We start from the raw sequence: 19,534 nt of genomic DNA, 5'->3' as shown, positions 1-19,534 counted from the left end.
CAAAAATTTGGAAAATTTATGTTTGTCTTTTTATTTAAATTTTGAAACTATAATTAGGTTTTTGCCGCAAAAAAATATTCCTAGATTCATTGTTAGATGTGACATGTATTGTGAGCGTGAGGACTTGTACCAGGAGAAAGGAATTCTATTCAGGTGACGGATACGCCCTTGACCCCATAAATGTTCTCAATTTCAAGATGGTCCACATGTTTGGTTGCTAAGCATTTAATTTACGAAGGTCTCAAATGATTAATAGATGAAGTTTTGTCTGGTTTGGCACTCTTTGAAATGGGGGGTAGAGGGTGGAATTGTTTTTCGTTGAGGGGTAGTTGAGTCAAAGAACCATGATGTGGGTATTGCATGTGGCTGGGCATGGGTCAAATTTCATTTCATTATAATGAGATGACGGTTAGATTTTTGACTGGTTGGTGTGGGCAATGGCCTACCCCAAACTACAGATAGCTCCACTAATGCTTTGAAAGTGTGACTTAAGGAGTTAGTTGTTTGACAACAATAAAATAGGTATGTGTTCTATTAATCTATCATAAACATTAAGACAGATTCATCAAACAATTAATATTTAGCATAGAACGGTTTATATGTTATGAGCATTGTTGCATTTATAGAGAGTATTTTATTTACCTATACACCTTCCCACTATCTCCCTCACTCTGCCCACCCTATCAATATCAAGTGGGTGGACTCCGGCTCTAAGGCTGGGCATCGGGCCAGGTTGCCACCATGTACTCGGTAATCAGGCCCTGGTGGGCCTGATAAGTCGAATTCGGGCTTGAAATTTTTTTTTTTATTAATTTATATATTTTTTATTAATTTATAATATTTTTATTATCATTAATCATGTTTATATATTATTTTACATTGAAAATATATTTCTAAATTTAATCGGGTCAAGACCGGGCTTGGAATTTTGGATGTCAGGCTGGCCCGAGCCCGACTCGTTATGAGGCCGGGCTGGGTCGGGTCGTCCCAATGCGGCTTATAAGGCTGAGCCTACTTGTCTCCCGCCTGACAATTGACCCAAGTATTTTTTAGTAGGCGAGGAGTTCATCCCTACCATTGAAACAAAGCCTGAATACCTCCCATTCCCCACCTCAAGAAATTGAGATAAGTGTTTGCTTTTGTGCTTCAGTAGGTCTATTTTCAGATTTCTTATATGTTTTTCAAGTAATTTTATTTTAGTTTTTTTTTTTTTTGAAAAGCATAATCTTGTAAGTAAACATTGAAGGCCTTGTCTTACAAACAGGCAGCTTGCGAAAAAAATGTAACGAAAACATACAAGTTCAATTGCCAAAGGGCAAAACGTTTCTAGAATTTTATTTGAATATTTGACCACAAATAACAAGTAAAACCTGGCTTTTACTGGTGTCTAGGCTTCCTTTAACTTCAAACTCTTTGGTAAACTTTTTTTTTTTTTTTTGAATTTTGGGTAAGTGGTTATATCTTCAGTACCCTAAAAGGAGGCCGTAATCCTTTCGATTCATAGAGTTTACTTCAAGATCTTTTTATGGTGTAAGAGAATAGTGCACTGTATGTATTGTGACAGTAACCATGGGTTTCATCACACGAACCCCTTTTGGAGTAAACCGTCTTGCCAGCCAGTACGCTACACCGTCCGAGTGCAACATTTAGGGAAAAACAATTGGCTGCAGTAATTTAATATGTGACACTTAATGTCACAAAAAAGTCCAATGTGAAAATGACTTCATGAATCAAACTTACCAACGTTATTACTGTTTCACATTTTACATTCTAACCCATTCAACCATTGAACCAAAGGTAATTAAAATAGTTTAAAAATCAGATAATTTGTACATTTGAGTCAATTACTTCACCTTTGAAATATTTCCAAGGGCAAAAGTTCCTGAAAGTTGTAAACGTACGGTTTTAGAATTATGCAAACTTTATTTGGTGAGATTAACGTATTGGTAGTTCACAAGGCATCATGAATGAAATTATATTCAAATAAATGGGATGAATACTTTGACATTGAAATAATATAATGTGTTTAGCCATCAATCAACTCAATCGTGGAGAGTAACCAAATTGATCAATAACTCGCTAATTTTTCAAATTTTTCAAAAAGGAAGGAGTTTTTGTATAAAAGGGAGATACAGGCTGCATGCGATTTTGAATCAAAAGAAAGATTTTAAGAAAAGGCAGATCTATTCGTTCTATTAATAACCGAGTTTGATTTGATGTATCATAAGGATTTGCCTTTTCTATTGATTCTTAATAGTTGGATAAAAAAAATTCTTGAATGAAGTATTCAACGAATTGAAAAAGAGTTCTTTATTAGTTCTACCTTATATTTTTTATGAAGAGAATTTTTTATTGAAAGATCAAAACAAAAAAAAAAAGGCTTGGAATGTCCTTCAAGAATAGCTTGGAAGATCCTAACTTGTTGCTCGCTTAGTGGCACAAAACCTAAGGCTATTACAGGGCTCACCACGCATGTCGGCAAGAAAAAGTGATGGTGCCCATCCATACCACTCCAATGAAGGGCAGGTCGGCCATCTATCAGCTGGCCTTGTATATATATATATATATCATAGTTATAAATAAGGTTTCTGAGTTTTAAACAACGAGGTTTTTCTCAGATATAATACAACGAGCTTGAAAACTTTTAAAAATTTTAAAAAAATAAAAATGAAGGAGAAATAAAATAAGTGAGAAACTAATAACACAAACATCAAAAGGTAAGTAGATTTGCAACAAATTAAAAATAATAATAAAAACTGCTTGGCATTTAAAAAACTGAAAGATGAAAAAAATGAAAAAAAAAGTAAAAAAACACAAAAACGCATTTTTTTCATTTGTAACGTTTTTTTCAAAAAAAAAACATGGTTCTTTAACTTGTAAATGAACATTTAATTTGTCTTCGCATTTTTTCGAAGAAAACGTGTTTTCATAGATATATATATACATATATAGTTACTTGTATAATGCACTTGTATAGTTTTCAATTAAATATACGAAAGTGCCGAGTGTTGCTTGCCGAGCCAATTTGATGGGTAGGATCTCAAGTTACTTTTAAATGTATCAAGCAGTTGGGCGTTGCTCAGAGTCACGGAGCTGCCTATTGGATGACTATGAACGAAATTCTTGAACTCACTTGTAAACTTCAAGTTTCTTGCATGCAAATAACTACCATGGTTGTACTCTCCCATCCAGATGGCTGCTCGACGGAGGGAGTCAAGAAAATGACAGTCAGGGAGCACGACAAAAGGAGACTACCATAGTGTATGCTTATGCTATAAATTAAATTAAATGGGCAAAGGCCATGCTTCCGTAACATTTATATGGGGAAAGAAAGAGAGGAAACTGTGAGATGCCACCATAGATGTTAAGTCACATCTCCCCCATTACTCTGATTTCTTGACAAACTCAGTGAGTTGACGTGCCTGAGATAGTTTGCTCAATGGGACGAAAGTCAAGACCATGGCGAGTTAGCACCGAAATTCGAATTCCGGCGACTTCCCCAAGAATCAGCCGACTCGTTGGATTGGTAACTCGAATCGAAATCCCTTGAATTTGGGTGATAACAACTTCAAGGTATAAGAACTCATTTTGATTCTTGAGTTCTTACCCATCTTTCACATGTTCCTTTCTCTCGTGAAATCTTTTATCAAAGGTAGATAGACTTACGTGTCTTCTTGTTGTCAAGATTATTAGGTGAAGGAAGCCTGACATTATGGGCCGGCCGGGCATGACTTCAAAGCCTAGTCGGCCATGCGTCTGCAAAAAGGGGTTTGCTTCCCCACCTTCTCTGGCCGGAAGGGTTTCTAATCCAAACCCTCTCTTTGCGATGGCGGAGGGTGTCCCGGAAGAGAGAGAGAGAGTGCGCCTCTTCCCGTGGAGCTGAGCTGAGATCCGGCGGAGAGCTCGGACTCCGACCCTCCTCACCCGAAATCTGCGGATTTCAGGGCCTTCGAGGATCAGAAATCCACGGATGTATAACACATCCACGACTATCAAACGCGCCCTTCGTCAACCGATTGCGCATCCGACTTAGCCTCCCGTGCGCTCGTTCTGGTTCGCAACCAAGAACGGCGGAAGGGCGGGCGGAGCGTAGATGACATGCATGATGAATGATGATGCATGATGAAAGGAGGATGAGTGGGGCCCCGGGGTCAGCAGCGGCGACGCACGTGATGGCGCGGGCCCCAGGGGACTGCATCCCCTGCACGACACCTCACGCTCGGAAGCCCCGCCGCAGCCCTCCTCCGCCCCGCGGCTCGCGTCACGCGGCCGGAGGCGGGCGGCAGGCTCTCGCACGTGTGAGGAGGAAAAGGGGCTCGAATGGCGGAGGACGGAGCGGAGTTAAAATGGAGGAGGAAGGGGCCCCACAGGTGGCAGAAGGGGCGCGGCGGCGGAGGCGCGGCGGAGATCGGACGGACGACCGGCTTCCGAGGCGGCGATCTGGCGGCTGGGGGAGGGAGGAGCACGACACCCGGCCGGCCGCATGTGCGTCACTGCCGCTGCGGGCCCCGCCCCTTTCTTCTTCCCTCCCTCCTTTTCCTTTCGTGTTCTTTTCACCTTCTCTTTCTCTCTCTTCTTCCCCCCCCCTGCTTATTCGCTTCAGCGTCCTTGTACGGCGGCCTGGGGCTTTGGAATTGGGACGGCCGTGCTTTCGGTTTTCCTTTTTTATTTTCTCTTCCTTTTCCTCCTATTCCGGAATTTCCAGGCGAGGGCACCGCAAACGATTTCGCGGACGAGAATGGCCTCAGGCCGCCGCGACGAGACGTATCGGTCTCTCGCTTTTGTGTTTGTAATCAATTTTTTATATCATTTTTATTGTTTTTGAAATATTTTTGCGTGATTATCTAAGGAAGGCTTCTGAATGTCAGAAAGTCGACATCAGATGCTAACAGAAGAAATTTATACCATTTTGGAAAAAAAAACAACAACATCATTTAATGAGAATAAAACATTATTTGAATTCTTTTAACGGCTTCATGATCAATTAAAAATTTATTAAACATCTTTAAAAAAATAGGCTGCGCCCGTAAATGGCGTCAATGAAGTCCTTATTATTGAATTCGACTTAAGGGATTATATACAGCCAACTTGGGTTTCTATGATATACTGAATTTAGATTCAATTAGCGGAAGAATCAAGGTTCATACAGGAACAAGTCGGATCTTTATCAGGTTCAGCTAACCGGATCAAGAACCCGATGTACGCGATCCGTTTATGTTGGACAGAATCGACAGATGTGAAGGAACCACCGGCGGAGAAATCGGCGGAGAATGAGGCCAAGCAAAGCCGCGACCGAGTCAAGACGGCGAACGAGGAACCAGAAGAAGGTTAAAATCGTCATTTCGACGATAGGGGTATTTGCGTAATTTGGGAGGCTGCCGCGGAATAAAAAGGGACCACGTATTCCGATGGCGCCTTTTTTTTTTTTTTTTTTTGGTTTTTTGGTGTATTTCTTTCGGCACGACGCCGTCCACGATGAGGAGACCAAAGGATTCGAAGCGACGCCTTCTCTCTTCGCTGTCTTGTTTTCTTTGTTTTTGAGTTCTTAATCGCTCATTGTTTTGAATGATAATCTTGGTAGAGGAGTTTTAATTATTTCCGCACGCTGCGAGATCGATCGTTGCCGTTTGACCACTATTTCTCGCTTACGACCCAGAGAGAGAGTCCAAATCTTCTTCCCAACGAACGAAGACATGGGGGGGGCTAAAAAACAAAGGAAATCGCATATATAAGTGGAGAGCTGCAACATTCCGTTTCTGTGTTTCCTTCCCGACGGCGGCGGCGACGCCACCATCTCCGCCTCCACGCACAAGATTCCCGATGGAGACGAAGAGAGATCCCACCTTTCCGTTTCAAGCTATTATAACTCCACGATAATGAATCCACCAAATCTAGGGAGGGAGAAAGAGAGGAAAGACGTTTTTGAATAGGAAAACGAGTAACGAGCTTCGAGGAAAAGAGACGAGGATCGCTCTCTCTATGGGAAGCTTCCCCCATACACCGTTCGAAAACACAGACGCAGAAGAAGAAGAAGAAGAAGAAGAAGAGGGGTTCGTCCATTGAATATATGCTGTAACTCCATCATCATTAGGCCGTTAAAAATTATATTTACATCACGGGAAGAGAGAGAGCCGGAGAGGGAGCGACTACAAGATGTGCAACGAAGAAAGACGCAAAAATAAAAAATAAAAGAGAAGAAAGTAACTCTCAGAGGAGGGGTGGCGGAAAGTTGAGGTCGAAGAGGAAGCGCCGTTTCTCCTTCGGCTTGCCGGCCTCCTCCCTTCTCGCCTCCAACACCGAATCCCTCTCTTTGCCGGTTGCCGTATCCGACGCCGCCGCCGTCAGCACCGGCGGCGGCACTGCCACCGTCACCGTCAGGTCGCGGGGACACACCCCGTAGAAACCGCGCCACTTCGGAAGCTGCTCCCTTCCTTCGCCGCCGCCGCCGACGCCGGACTCCGGCGAGCTGCCGTCCTCCCCATCAAGCGCGAAGTTCGTCTTGGCCTTGGGCCCGCGGAGGTTGCGGGCGGCGTTGTCGTACGCTCGCGCCGCCTCCTCGGCGGTGTCGAAGGTACCCAGCCACTTCCGCGTCTTCTTCCACGGGTCCCTGATCTCCGCCGCAAACCTTCCCCATGGCCGCTTCCGCACACCGCGGAAATGCGTCTCCTTCCCTGAGCCCGCCCGCTGAGACGGTGTCGTCGGAATCTCCTTCGCCGCCGCCGCCGCTGCCGTTGTCACGGCGGCTGCAAGCGGCGGCCGCCCGCCGAAAGTCTCCTTTACCATGTGGAGCGCCTCCACGGCCATGGACGGACGACAAAGATCAAACGAGACAAGGAGGAGGTCCCAATGGTTTCAGAAACCGAAAGAAAGAAGCAACGGAGGAGAAGAAGAGAGGAAAGCCCCGTATCGATCTGAGAGGCGAAGAAAGAACAAAAGAGGAGGCGTCGAAGAAGAGGATTCAGATGAGAGAGAGAGAGAGGAGGGCAGAGCGTGTGCGGCCAGCCGTATATTTATAGCGAAGTCCGCGGTTCACGCTTTGCCCGACGCAGAAAATTTTACTCCTTCACCGCCAACCTCTCTCTCTCTAAAGCTCATAATGAATGCATGTGGTACGTTGATGACCATGTAGATGGATGGATGTATGTGGATGTGCCGTGCGGCGCGCGTTGATTTCACCTACAACCTCTCTCTCCCTCACGCGCGCGCGCGCACCGACACTCCTTCCTCCCGCCGCTCTCGCTGTTACATTAAATTAAACAACACCCAATGAAGGCCCGAGCGGCCCAGTGGGTGGTCATTCGTTCGAACCCCGCAGGCGCTTTCCACTGGCTCCAGAACAACATTTTCCTTAAAAAGGTTTTTTCTATTAACATTTAATATTTTTCATCTGTTTAAAAAGTAATTTTTTTTGTTAATTCATTAGGAAATCGATTGAAGGAGTGATTCTCACTCATTAAAATCAAATTTCAAGGGAGGGCAAAATTGTAAATGGGATCGGAGAGGCCAAAATTCATGAGAGTGGGCGGCATGTAGTGTGGAAGCCGTCGACTTTGGAGACTCCCCTTGTCGTTTCCAACAAATAAAAAGTCCTATAAGAGAGAGAGAGAAAAAGAGGCGAAATTCCCGGTAGTTTAAAAGGGAAAGAAAGGCAGCGTTATCTCTTCTCTTCCTACACTTATATATATATAAAAGAACAACAACTTAGGAAAAAAGAAACATCAATATGGTTTTACGTACGGTACAAAAGTTTATCAAGCATATTTGAAACTTTTTCTATTCAAATTATATAGGGTTTTATCTACGACGATCATATAGCTATGCAAGATCAGGAAACAAACAAGAAACATGTGCAACACGTAGGCGGAACTTAGGCTCTACGCCTCCGACCGGTCAAAATTTTGACCGCCCGTGTTCTTGCACAATTTACTGCCGGGAAGAACTAAAAAATTTCAATTGAAAATAAGAAAAGGGGAAAGGGGAGAAAGATGAAGCCGGTTGGCGTGGGATCTGCCGGCTCACGGGCCTGTTTCCGGGCCCTTCCCTTTAAATTCGAGGCAAAAAGCGAAAAAAGTAGAAACGCTTGACCGCCCGGAGCGGCGTCTTTTGGCTGAGAGATTCGACGGCGGCGGCGGCGACGACGACAACGATCGGCGACCCCGCGTGGGTGTCATCATGATGATTATGATAGACTATGTTACGTCATGTCATGTAACGCCCCGCCGAGTCGGCTTGATCATGATTCGTAGCGGCCATCATCATCATCATCATGCACCATGATGACACCCTAAATCCGATTCGAGAGGTCAACCCCCTCCATCCACCAACATCATCATCATCCTCACCATCATTATCATGGCATGCTCCCCTTCCCCCCTTCCATCTTTTCCAATGACCAAAACACCCTTCCCTTAGCCGCCCCAGGTCAGAGTAATTGGATACAGTTCTGACCTGAATCGAGGTTCGGCGAATATCCAACTTTTCCACGCAATGGATTTGATACATTACGCGATTCGATCGTCTTCTTTTTTGTCGCGAAACACAAAGTCTCGGTCCGGATCGGGTCTAGGGTTCAGGTAGCCCGAAATCAACGGAAGGTGGAGAGTTCAGGAGGAAGCCGAGTGTCCTCAGTTTGGGAGACGGGGGATTGTCGCCGTTAGGTTACCGTCACGGCAGGGCTCGTAGGAAAGCGACAGCTATGGAATATCCGTTAACAACCGTCAAGGAGAGAGAAAGAGAAAAGAGGGTGAATGTTGGTGGGGGAGAGGCAAAAGAGTGTTTGTGGGCCCCATCTAGCGGCGTCGCATTAAGTGGTGACGTGTCTCCGCGGGACCCAGCAGAGTGGGGACCACCGGGCGCTACCGTCCGCGTGAGACGCGCGCTGTGTTTTTGCTTCTTCCGCCCCTTATAGCCGACTAACCGATTGCGCGTTATATGACCAAAACGCCCCTCAGGGGGTCGGGAATTTTCTGTCGTGCCATGATGGCGAACTCCCCCGGAGCCCTTGACCGAGGGTCGCCAGACCGCTGGGCACATTAAATAGGAAGACGGGACGTCTCGGGACTCGCTTGACTTGGGCTGGGCAGGTCGTGGGTCGGGTCCAGTAGGGGTGGACCCAACCCACGCACTTGACTTTTGACTTGACCCTGAGGTCAGCCAACCCTGATTTATGGCCTTTGAGTTGACACCTGAATCAAGCTAAGACAAGTCCTTGCGAAACTCGAAAGAGTTACCGATCCGAGACGGATCGACTCACAAAATGACTTGCGCTTCACCGATCCGAGACCGGACCGAGGTGGGAATTCGGTTCACCTCTAAGGGCTCTTTGGTCATGGGGGTTGAACCGTTGAACTGGGGGCTTGAGGGGGGATGTTCTGTCACGTGAGGTGCCTGCCACCTGTGGGATACGTGACGTCTTCTCTCTCTCTCTCTCGTCGTTTGCTTCTATTCTACGGCGCCTCCTCCTCGGCGACTGAAGGACCCCGTAAATAAAATATCGTCTCTTGCATTTTATCGCGTTAAGTTTCGTCTTTATTTGAGTGTTAAATTAGAGTTTTGATTACATTTCAATAGGTTTGGTAAAATCCCGACGATAACGTTATAACATGAGAGAAGAAAACTAGCATAGCGTAGTGACATTATAATAATGAGAACAATAAAAAGAGAGCGGGGTGTTTCATGGCGGCAGACTGCTCGAGAGTGAGAGTTGGTTTCCCATTTATGCCAAACTTTACAGTAAAATAGATATTAATGTGAACAAGATTATTTTGTAAATGGAATCTTCTAAAGTTGCCGATTCACTATATATGTGAAAAATCTAAGGTATTTGAGTATTTCATATTTTTTTTGTTGATGTAGCAAAAGAACCATAGTAAAATTCATATTCGGTCAGACTATGATCTTTAAGTCAAACTTTTTTGCACTGATAAAAAGGTATGAACAAGTAGGGGCGGAGCCGAGTCAGGAACTTTTTAACGTAGGGACTAAAACTATAGTTTCAAAATTTTAACAGGAGCTGAAATAAAAAATTTCAATTTTTTATATATATTAAACTAATTTTTTTAGATTTACATATAAATTTTTAAAGTTTTTAAAATTTGAGGGTGGGGGTAAGGCCCGTCCAGCACACCCTTCCCTTCGCCCCTAACAACAAGTGAAGCGAGCTCGAACTAGCTCATCTAAACTCGACTTGTTTATAAACGAGTCAAACTCGAGTTCGACAATATGTTCAAAATGTTAGACGAGTTGAGTTCGAGCTATTTATAGGAACTCGACTGAGCTCGACTACATAATAAATGTTGAATTATAATGACAAAGTAGTTAAAGAGTATTAACTAAACAAGTTAACGAGTAGAAACATGTTTAACATGAACAAGTTAAAGGAGTCGAATTCGAGTTCAACATTGAATTTTTGAGTCCAGTTCGAGCTTGTTTTATCGATTTCATCTTGGTCGAGTTCAAGGTCAAGTTTTCTGACTCGAGCTCGAACTCAACTTGAACCACGTGCAACCAAACCCCATTTAAGGCTAGAGAGAAAGAAGGTCCGATCTTAATTATTACACCATATTATGAGGATTTTAGATAAAGGGCAATCACACGCCTACAAAAAAGCTTTGAAAAGATGGGTGCGTCAGTAATTCCATTCGAATTGATTGATCCAAGCTGATTACAATAGCACAAATAAAGATCTTTATGAAAATTACAAAGAAAAAGCCTGAAACTTCGAGTAGTATAAAAACTGAGATACTTCCTCAGGTCTTCATTCTTCAATAAAGAAAATTCATGTAATTTTTTTTTTTTTTGAGTGAGCACTTTCTTTTTACTTTTTTTTTTTGCTTGTAATGCCCAAGAACAATGAATTAATAATTGTTAAGGTGTTGACGGGAGAAAGAAGAAGGAATCAATTTTTTTTTCTCTTTTTACACTTAAAGTACCTAACAATAACGAGAGGCACACCTAACTTTTCAATATTGTGGATTACAACACATCTACATCCTTCCATGGCTAACTGAAAAGTTCTCCAAAAGCTTATTCATCTCAAGCCGAATGTTAATTAACCATCCTTTAAGAGATTGCACTTGATTTTTGTGTGACATAAAAAAAAAAAAATATTTGCTCTACTAATTTTGATAAAAGTAAAAGGCTATAACGGATTTGGTTATAATAGTTACACTCGTATTTAGTACAATTGTATTAGTAAAAAAGTTGGGTGTGTTTTAACTATGATCAATTCATTTTCCGGAATCTTTCTTCTTATCACCATTGAGAAAGATCTGATTACGGATGTTTTCCTCACTTTGACTCATTAATTTACTTTAGATTGAGATTGGTCAAGAATGATGAGAGTATAATTTCGATCATTCGGCTGGAGAAACTTCAGGTGAATCAATATAATCTTAGGCAAACCCGACAACCATGTTAAAAGATGTATCGTAAGTCCAACCAAGCCTCCAAAGAAGCCAGAACCTTAGAGATATAAAGGTATGACTTTAAGGGTCTTTATGGTTTTTACTAAATAAAGATTAATCCTATTCCATATTTATCGATTTCATAAGGCAGCTGTATGTTTGTAGTTCATCTTCTTCCAACTAAGCAAATCCTTGTGTTTCATGTGTTTTCTGTTTGGAAATGATAACAATATATTACTGTTTCGTGCATCTGCCGCTAAAAGTGAGGGAAATTCATAGAACACTTTTTAAATTGTCTAATGAATCTAACCAATTTTTCAGTTACATACATGAGACATAGAACACGTTTAAATTGTGCAATGAATCTAACCAATTTTTCAGTTAGATACATGAGACAGTAACAAAATGTTCTTATTCCCGAACGGCATCTTAACTCATTTTCGGCGTTAAAGGGAAGCTAATTTCCAAAACCAGCTACAAACAAGTGACCTCTAGAAATCATACTTTCTCATTGGAAAGAAGACGATTAGACTCAGTTCTTGAGCAATGCCACATTCTTGCGGCAAACTTACAAACATGCCTTTACTCACACAAGACATTGGGAGCATGTACGTGCACACACACACACACGAGCATTACTTAATGTCTAAATATAAATCACCTGCAATTAACCAGAGTGGAAAGATTCCATGTGTGCAGAGCTTCCTTATGTGGTAATTAGAGTGTGCACATGCAGTTCAGCCTCAACGACCTTTCAAAGGGGAAGAAGATGAGTTGCTCCAATCTCATAACTCACACCCAACACAACAGACAAGACATTCTTTTCTTCCTCAATTGCTTCTTCTTCTTTCAAATTTTTTTTCCTTTTTTAGCTTTGCGAAATATGTACATACATACATTTAACAGTTTTACGAATCCGTCTCAGAAGTTTGAGGTAAATTCATGAAACACAGTAACAATATACTAAACAAACTCAACTCATATAGACATCTGTCCAATAATTAGATTGTTTTACCAAATAAGTGATTCAAATGCAGAGAAAGGGAAGTGATTTTTTTTTTTTTTTCGTTCCCTTTCATCAGGGAGCCATAAATTATAGTGCACCTACTTTGCTTGTGTGGGTAGTGGAAGTAATGAATTGAAAGTATACTGGAAATGGCAAAAATGACCTTTGAGAAGGAGAGAATGAGATGCAGATGATTGGAGGAGAATAAAAACAAAATAAGGGCAGAGCGGAAAGGTAAAATGGGGACCTTGTCAAGCGTCCCATGAAATGTGGTGTGGCCCTCTCTTTCCTCATCCATGTTACTCATGCTGAGCAGCTGCGCGTGGAGTCCTGGAAACGCAGTTCGCCGCCAGCTTTCCCTTTTTCATGCCAAAATATTTTTATTATTACGGGTGTATATATATATATATATATTTGGTGAGAGAGAGATAGAGAGAGAATAATTGGTAGAAACCAAACACTTATGTCAAGAATAGAAATCAGACCCTTTAATTTTTTGTTAAAAAATTATTTTACATAAAATATAAGCATTTAAATATATTTATAAAAACTACTTTGATATAAAATGCTTTGATTCAAGTTGTTTTTATGAATGATATAGATTTTTTTTGTTATCAAAACGTTGATGCTATGTGAGTCATTCAGTTTTTCTTATTATAAAAACACTATTGAAGTCTAACAGATGATCATCAAAATTTATTTAAATATTTTAAATATTAAAATTAAAGGGTCTAGTTTTTATGTATGAAATAAGTGTATGCTCATAAAACATTTTAAATATCAAAACTAAAGTGATTGGTATGTCACTCAGATAAGGGATAAAAATTAGACCTTTTAAATTCATGTTAGAAAATATTTACAATAAAATGTGAACTTTCTAATGTGTCTATAAACTCTAATTTAATATAAACCACACTTCAGTTTCAGTCATTTTTGTAAAAGAAAAAAAGGTTGATTTTTATACTGCCAAAATTTTGATGTTATAAGACTTGGTCATTTTTTTAACTATCAAAAACACATTATCCAAGTAATAAAACAAAGAACTTAATATATATTTCTCATTAGATCACTCTTAAGATCATATCTATAAGATTAGTTTTCAAAAAAATATTTTAATGATTAATTTCAATAAATCTAGCTTTTGTCTCTTACCTAAGTAGTCTAGTTTTAGACACACACACACACACATATATATATATATAGAAAGAGAGGGAGAGAGAGAGAGAGAAGTTGGTAAAAACCAAATACTTAGGGCCCGTTTGATGGGCGGGTGAAATTTAACGCGGTAAGTTTACCAAGGTAAATTCTTCTAGAAAAATTTAGTGGATGAAATTTCACCCTCTTCCAAAACGAGGCCCTGTTTGATTGTCAGGTGAAATTTAACGTGATAAATTTAACCCTGTTTGATGAACATGAAGAATTTAACGTGGTAAATTTAACCATGTTTGATGCACAAGAAAAATTTAACCTAGAAAATGTTGTTTTTTGTTTCTCCTCCCCAATCTGACGTTGGAAGGAGTAGGAATGTGATCTTCCAAAACAACAAAAGATCACCACTCAAATAAATGCCACAAAAGCTTGTGTCAAGAAGCCAAAACATCTAACGAGAAAGATCATCACCTCATCACCGATTCTTATATGTACAGATTACCCAAGCACACCACCAAACGAGAAAGATCATCACCTTATGGAACCACCACCAAGCCAAAACCAATAAACAAAAAATGGACTGCAGAACCCATATATTTCTTCATGAATCATCCCAAAACAAATCACCATATAACCAGTTCATTAAGAGACGGCCATTCACACGATATATGTAACAAAAAGCAAAAAGAAATATCCAGCAACACATTACAACAGAAAGCACCTTCTTGAGAGCATCTACAACTGCAAAAGTTATATATTTGTTCCCAAAAGCATTAAACAAAAATTGTCCACAAAAGTTACATGAGTACGAATCCACAAAAGGGTATACTTTCTACTAAGAAGAAAAAAAAAAGTTTAATGAGTACATATCCAACAGAGAAAACATGTAATCACAAAACAAGTAATCCAACATTTGTGGCTGCACTTCCGTTCTTCAAACTTCGTCTCTTCTATATCTTGCTTTGCGATGACATCTTCAAACTTTGGTTAATTTATATTCTTCTTCTTCTTCTTCCTTTTCTTCTCTTGTAAAATCTATATTATCTTCATAAACTATTTTATGTTCTTAGCAGTTAACTGCTTTTTATTTCTGTACGTATAAATAATTTTTGGGCACAAGAATTTCCCAACATCCATCAAAGAATCTATACTTTTGTGAGATTTTACTTTAGCAAGATATAGCTTGGACCTATTCATTTCAATAGATAACAGGCGCTTGCAATCCCATGGATGGAGGAATATATCAAATAACGCAGATTATGCAACAGCATGCTGGTCCTCTGCGCTGTTGTACTCGACAGAATGATGCAGTTTAACTTTCAGACGTATCAACCACACACTTAAGATGCACCATCAGCTTTATACCTTTTGTGCTTTTCTTCCTCAAACACTAGGACAAAACCACAAATTCTTGTCTATAAGAACTACAAAGATGCCATCGATCTACTATCAACCTAAACAGTAAAAAACTGCATTTAAGGCCCTAATAGTCCTAGGAATTAAATCATACCATAGCTATGATTAATTAAACAGCCAAATAATTTCTCATCAAAACTGCAAGGCACATGAACGTGAATCATTTTCACGAATAGGCACAAACAATTGGTCCCCAGAACGCAATATCAAATTATTTTTAATAGAAGTTCAGGAGGAAATGATCGGAACGAGAATCCACTGTAGATGAATCACAAAAACAAGAGTGCACAGATTCATCTTTAAATTTACTGAAAACAAATGTTCCCAAATCGATTGCGTGTTCTCATGGTTGTTCATTTGCCATCATTAACTAGTCTTTCATTGACCACTAACAGGTTCCTTTATAATGACAAAAAGTCTGTACAGAGAATCAGGAACTCTAGACTGGTTTTCTCCCTTCCAACACAAAGACTGTATACAAAATCAGGTTGTGTAGTTTTTTGTTCATTGTTTTATCCACACTTAACTCTAAACCATAACAACCCCATACAAAATAGGGTGAGTAGGCGCGGACGATGAGGCACAGAGATAACTTCAGCCACGTATGGTTTCAGTCTAAAAAGTTGCGACTGTGAGGCAGAAAGAAAAATGAGAAAAAATGTCCGTTGCCGGGCGTTCAAAGGGGGAAAAAATGGGGGCGTTTGAGGGTGCTACCCAGCACAGACAAATATAGGTCGCTGAATGTTCCAGGATGTTGCGATGGCGGCCAAGAAAGGGGGGAAATGTGGGCAGCTAGCGAAGGGGAGAGATATATATATATATATATATATATATACCGGCTGAAAAATGTCGGACACCGGCCGCTTGAGGGTGTTGCGACGGTCGACGGTGATACCTGGTTCTGCTCTGATTCGAGTGCGACAGTGAGAAGGCACGAGAGAGGAGGAGCTGCGGAGGGAGGTCGAGCGTTGCGGAGGGAGGTCGAGCGCTGCGGAAGATTATGTACCGATGGGTATATTTCGAGTGGGTGGAATTCCACCCGCTCCCTTTTCGGTTAAACGGGTGGAATTCCACCCCGTTTGATGGGTTCTCAATCGGGCGGGTGAAATTTCACCCGCCTGTACAAATTCTTCCTCCCCCGCCCACTTTCACCCGCCCATCAAACGGGCCCTTAGGTACCAGACCCTTTGTTTTTTTGTTCAAAAACTATTTTAAATACAATATAAACATTTTACAATATTTATAAAGACTATTTTGATACAAAAGATGTTTTGATTCAAGTTGTTTCAATGAAAAACGTTAATTTTTTTTATTATCATGCCACAGGATCAAAACATTTGTTGTTTTTTTGTTCTACAAACAAGTTGCTCTGATTGGCATAGTGTAGAGTAGGTGGTCAGACTGATGATGATAAAACCCTAGTCATCAACTCAATTCCCATGGACATTATTCCTCTGAATTGCAAATGTTAGATGCATAACAACACTTTAGTTGATTGGTGTACTGCTCTCTACTTAGGTCTTAAGGTAGTCATATACTTCGAGAGAATGGAAAAAATGAGAGGGGTTTCGACCTCTTCAAGATGTCTTCACAAACAACTTTTCATACTAGACATGCCACTACCAATTTATGCCAAGAGGCGTTCCTCATGTATTAAATTTAGGTCCTTGACCTCATTCCAAACCTTGAACCCAGTGACCTGGCTTTGGTGGACAAAGCACTTGGGCTTGATGCATGAACTCATTGCCTAATCAAGATCTCCAAAAAGGTGACACGACCAGAAATTTTGGTTATTGAGGAAGGAACTAATGTGTACAATGTTTAGTTGAGAAGTGACCCTAATTTGGAAGTGTATGTGCTTATATAGAGCTATTGAAAAGTTAGGGGGATAGCACCTAGCAGGCCCTATACTCTATGGGGGTGAGGGGTTGAGTGGAGGCTTTGGCTTTCAACGTTGCAGTGATACTTTCTGCTCACCCGAATTATATGTGCATTTCTTTGACTCGCCCTTATAGGCCCCTCTTCCCCTTGTGTGTAGTCGATTCAACATGGACAAGGACATGCAAGGTCACCTCTTTCTTACTGTTAAATAATGATGTCTTGCTTTCAAGTTATCTGTAGTCTCCCTTGCTCCCATTGCTTTCTCACCTTCTGGTGATGACAATAAAGATGCCTCCCTCAAATTGCTTTTAAGAATATATGTGAAACGGAGGTTGCCCTTCTCATCTCCAATCAGTCACCGGTGAACTTAAAATGCCGGCAGTGCAGTGAACAACCTTATGCCTCAAAGTGTCTAAATGTAGGAAGCAGATAAGTTGCCAATGCTAAGCATAGCATCTCTATGGTGCAGTTAAAGAAAGGCCTGAAACAATAGAAAGAGACGTGCTTGGTTGCAATCAAAGAAGTGCCTGATGCTACCCTGGTTCAGTGTTGGAGGTGCTTGCATCTATCATGAAGGAATTCACAGATGTGATCCCTGCAAAGCTTCTGAGTTGGCTGCCACATAGAGACAACTCGACGAGCTGCTTTCAAGAAGCAAAAATTAGACCCTTTAAGACATTGTATGGTGCTCAAAGGAAAGGAACATGATGGTTTGCTACCACTATGTGTTGACCATCGGGTACAACTAAACAAAATCACAGTAAAGAGGAAGTAGCCTTCACTGTTGAATCATTGATTGCATATTTTGTTCGACCAACAGGTGGAATTTATGTGTTTCTGAAGCTGAACTTGTGATTGGGCAACAGTCAAGTCCATACCACAACAAAAGATTGAAGCAAAGACAACATATCCCACCTGTTACAGGGCATATGAATTCTTAAATGTTGTTCGACTTCAAAGGATGGATCAACTACCTTCCATGATGAATTAGAAATTCTATCTGTAACTCAATAGGTTTGTCCCAGAGTACATGGACGGCACAGTGGTGTACAGCTTGATTATTGGAAGGCACGTTCAACATCTGCACACAGTTGAACTAGAAAAAGTGCTTATTTGGTTGACTATAGGTGGAATTCTTGGCCATATCATTGGCAATGGAAAATTGCATATGGACCGCAAAAGTATATCTTTTACTGTGTAATGAAATCTGCACTCCAATGCCATGAAGTTTCAGCCTTTCCTTAGATTGACTAATTGTTATCACTGATCAAATGAGGGATAGTCACTGATAGCAGTGCCCCTGATAGTGTTATGGAAAGAACATGTCATGCCAAGAAAATGGTCATTTCCAAAGGGCCTTTCCGGATACTGACCGAGACACATCGGGGATAGTGTGATCAGATGCCTACAAAATATGTTTATTTTGCATCTGGTTTTTAATGTGCATACACGCAATGCAGATTGTATGGATCCAAGAAGGAATGAGGACGGAAGGAATCCTTTTTATTAAAGATGCAAGATGCAAAGGGTGAGGACATCATCGATTAACGTTTACACAATATCAGCAATCAACCATTTCTAACCTGTAAGAGAAGGCGACAGAGGCACTGCCGAGCCTTCCCTTTCATGCGGTCGTCAATGATGGCAACCTACTCATTCAATCCAACGTAGCACTAACAATAAATTAATGAAAAAAATAATTTGAGAGTCCAAATATTCTGGGTTCGATTAAGCTGGTGTCACAGAACTTGTTTACATGCTATGCTCTCCATTGTTTGGACCAATGGAGCGAAAGGAGTGGTAAATAATTGAAAACACACCTCACAAAAACATTGAACCGAAATAACAAAACCACTCTAAAATCAAAATGGAATTCCATGGTGCTTGTGAGCCTTCTTTTTTGCGATTTTAAGAAACGGAATCATGGATACAACACTGCAATGCCCGGAAAGCATCTCTTGAATTTGTACTCCGAGGTTAAGTTGGATATGGTAGAGAAACTTCAGAAGCCACGAATTGTGACTAGAACAGGATGACAAGAAGAAGCAAAGCATATTATATTTCAACATTTGGGAGTCCAAGACCGAAGACTAGAAACAAGTCGACTCCGAAGCAATCCGTAGATTTGTGCCACATTTCGTGCAACTGCACTTAAAATTTTTTCTTTCACGTAGGAAAGACGTCTTGTTGTCCAAACTACCAATAGGAGGGAAAAAAACTACAAAAAACTTCAAATTTTGACTGGAACAGAGCAGACGTTTAGGCAACAATGACAACAGAATGAACAGGTTTCCAATCTTGTCCTACAAATGTGCCATCCTACACACTAAATACGATAGTAGTCCAGTTTTATGATGCGGTAATAGCTACGCAATAACTGGTTCTACAATAATCAATAAGGGTCAAGACCTACTGAATAGGATCCGGTTGAGCTGCAAGATGAAAGACCACTCAAGATTGATTAGGCCATTCTCATTCTCTGCTATATCAAATTGGGACTTCCAGATCGAAGCAGACAGAAAACATGCGCTACGTTGGAGAGCGGGAGAAGGTTGTTTTTGCTAGACCATCTCATTATGCAACTTTTGGAAGGCAGGAACTTAGATCACAACCACAACCTCATTCATTGCAGAAGCCAAACTCCATTTTATGAGTAAAACTCTGACACGGATAAGAA

General features: G+C 41.0%; 1 protein-coding gene across 1 annotated transcript; it reads right to left on the bottom strand.

Annotated features, from left to right (window-relative positions):
* Window positions 1–6,055: 6,055 nt before the first annotated feature.
* Window positions 6,056–7,005, bottom strand: LOC116256274 (ethylene-responsive transcription factor 4-like). The gene has a single exon (XM_031632593.2). It carries the CDS (start codon window positions 6,802–6,804, stop codon window positions 6,208–6,210), a length of 597 nt encoding a protein of 198 aa, XP_031488453.1. The 5' UTR covers window positions 6,805–7,005; the 3' UTR covers window positions 6,056–6,207.
* Window positions 7,006–19,534: the final 12,529 nt, after the last annotated feature.

The sequence above is a fragment of the Nymphaea colorata genome, chromosome 6, assembly GCF_008831285.2.
Source record: "Nymphaea colorata isolate Beijing-Zhang1983 chromosome 6, ASM883128v2, whole genome shotgun sequence".
In the NCBI taxonomy this organism is placed as follows: domain Eukaryota; kingdom Viridiplantae; phylum Streptophyta; class Magnoliopsida; order Nymphaeales; family Nymphaeaceae; genus Nymphaea; species Nymphaea colorata.
The sequence above is the reverse complement of the archived record's forward strand: the minus strand, read 5'-3'. Positions and strand labels throughout refer to the sequence as shown.

Coding starts and splice junctions, on each gene's coding strand:
- LOC116256274 (XM_031632593.2), bottom strand. CDS start 6,804: ATGGCCGTGGAGGCGCTCCACATGGTAAAGGAGACTTTCGGCGGGCGG.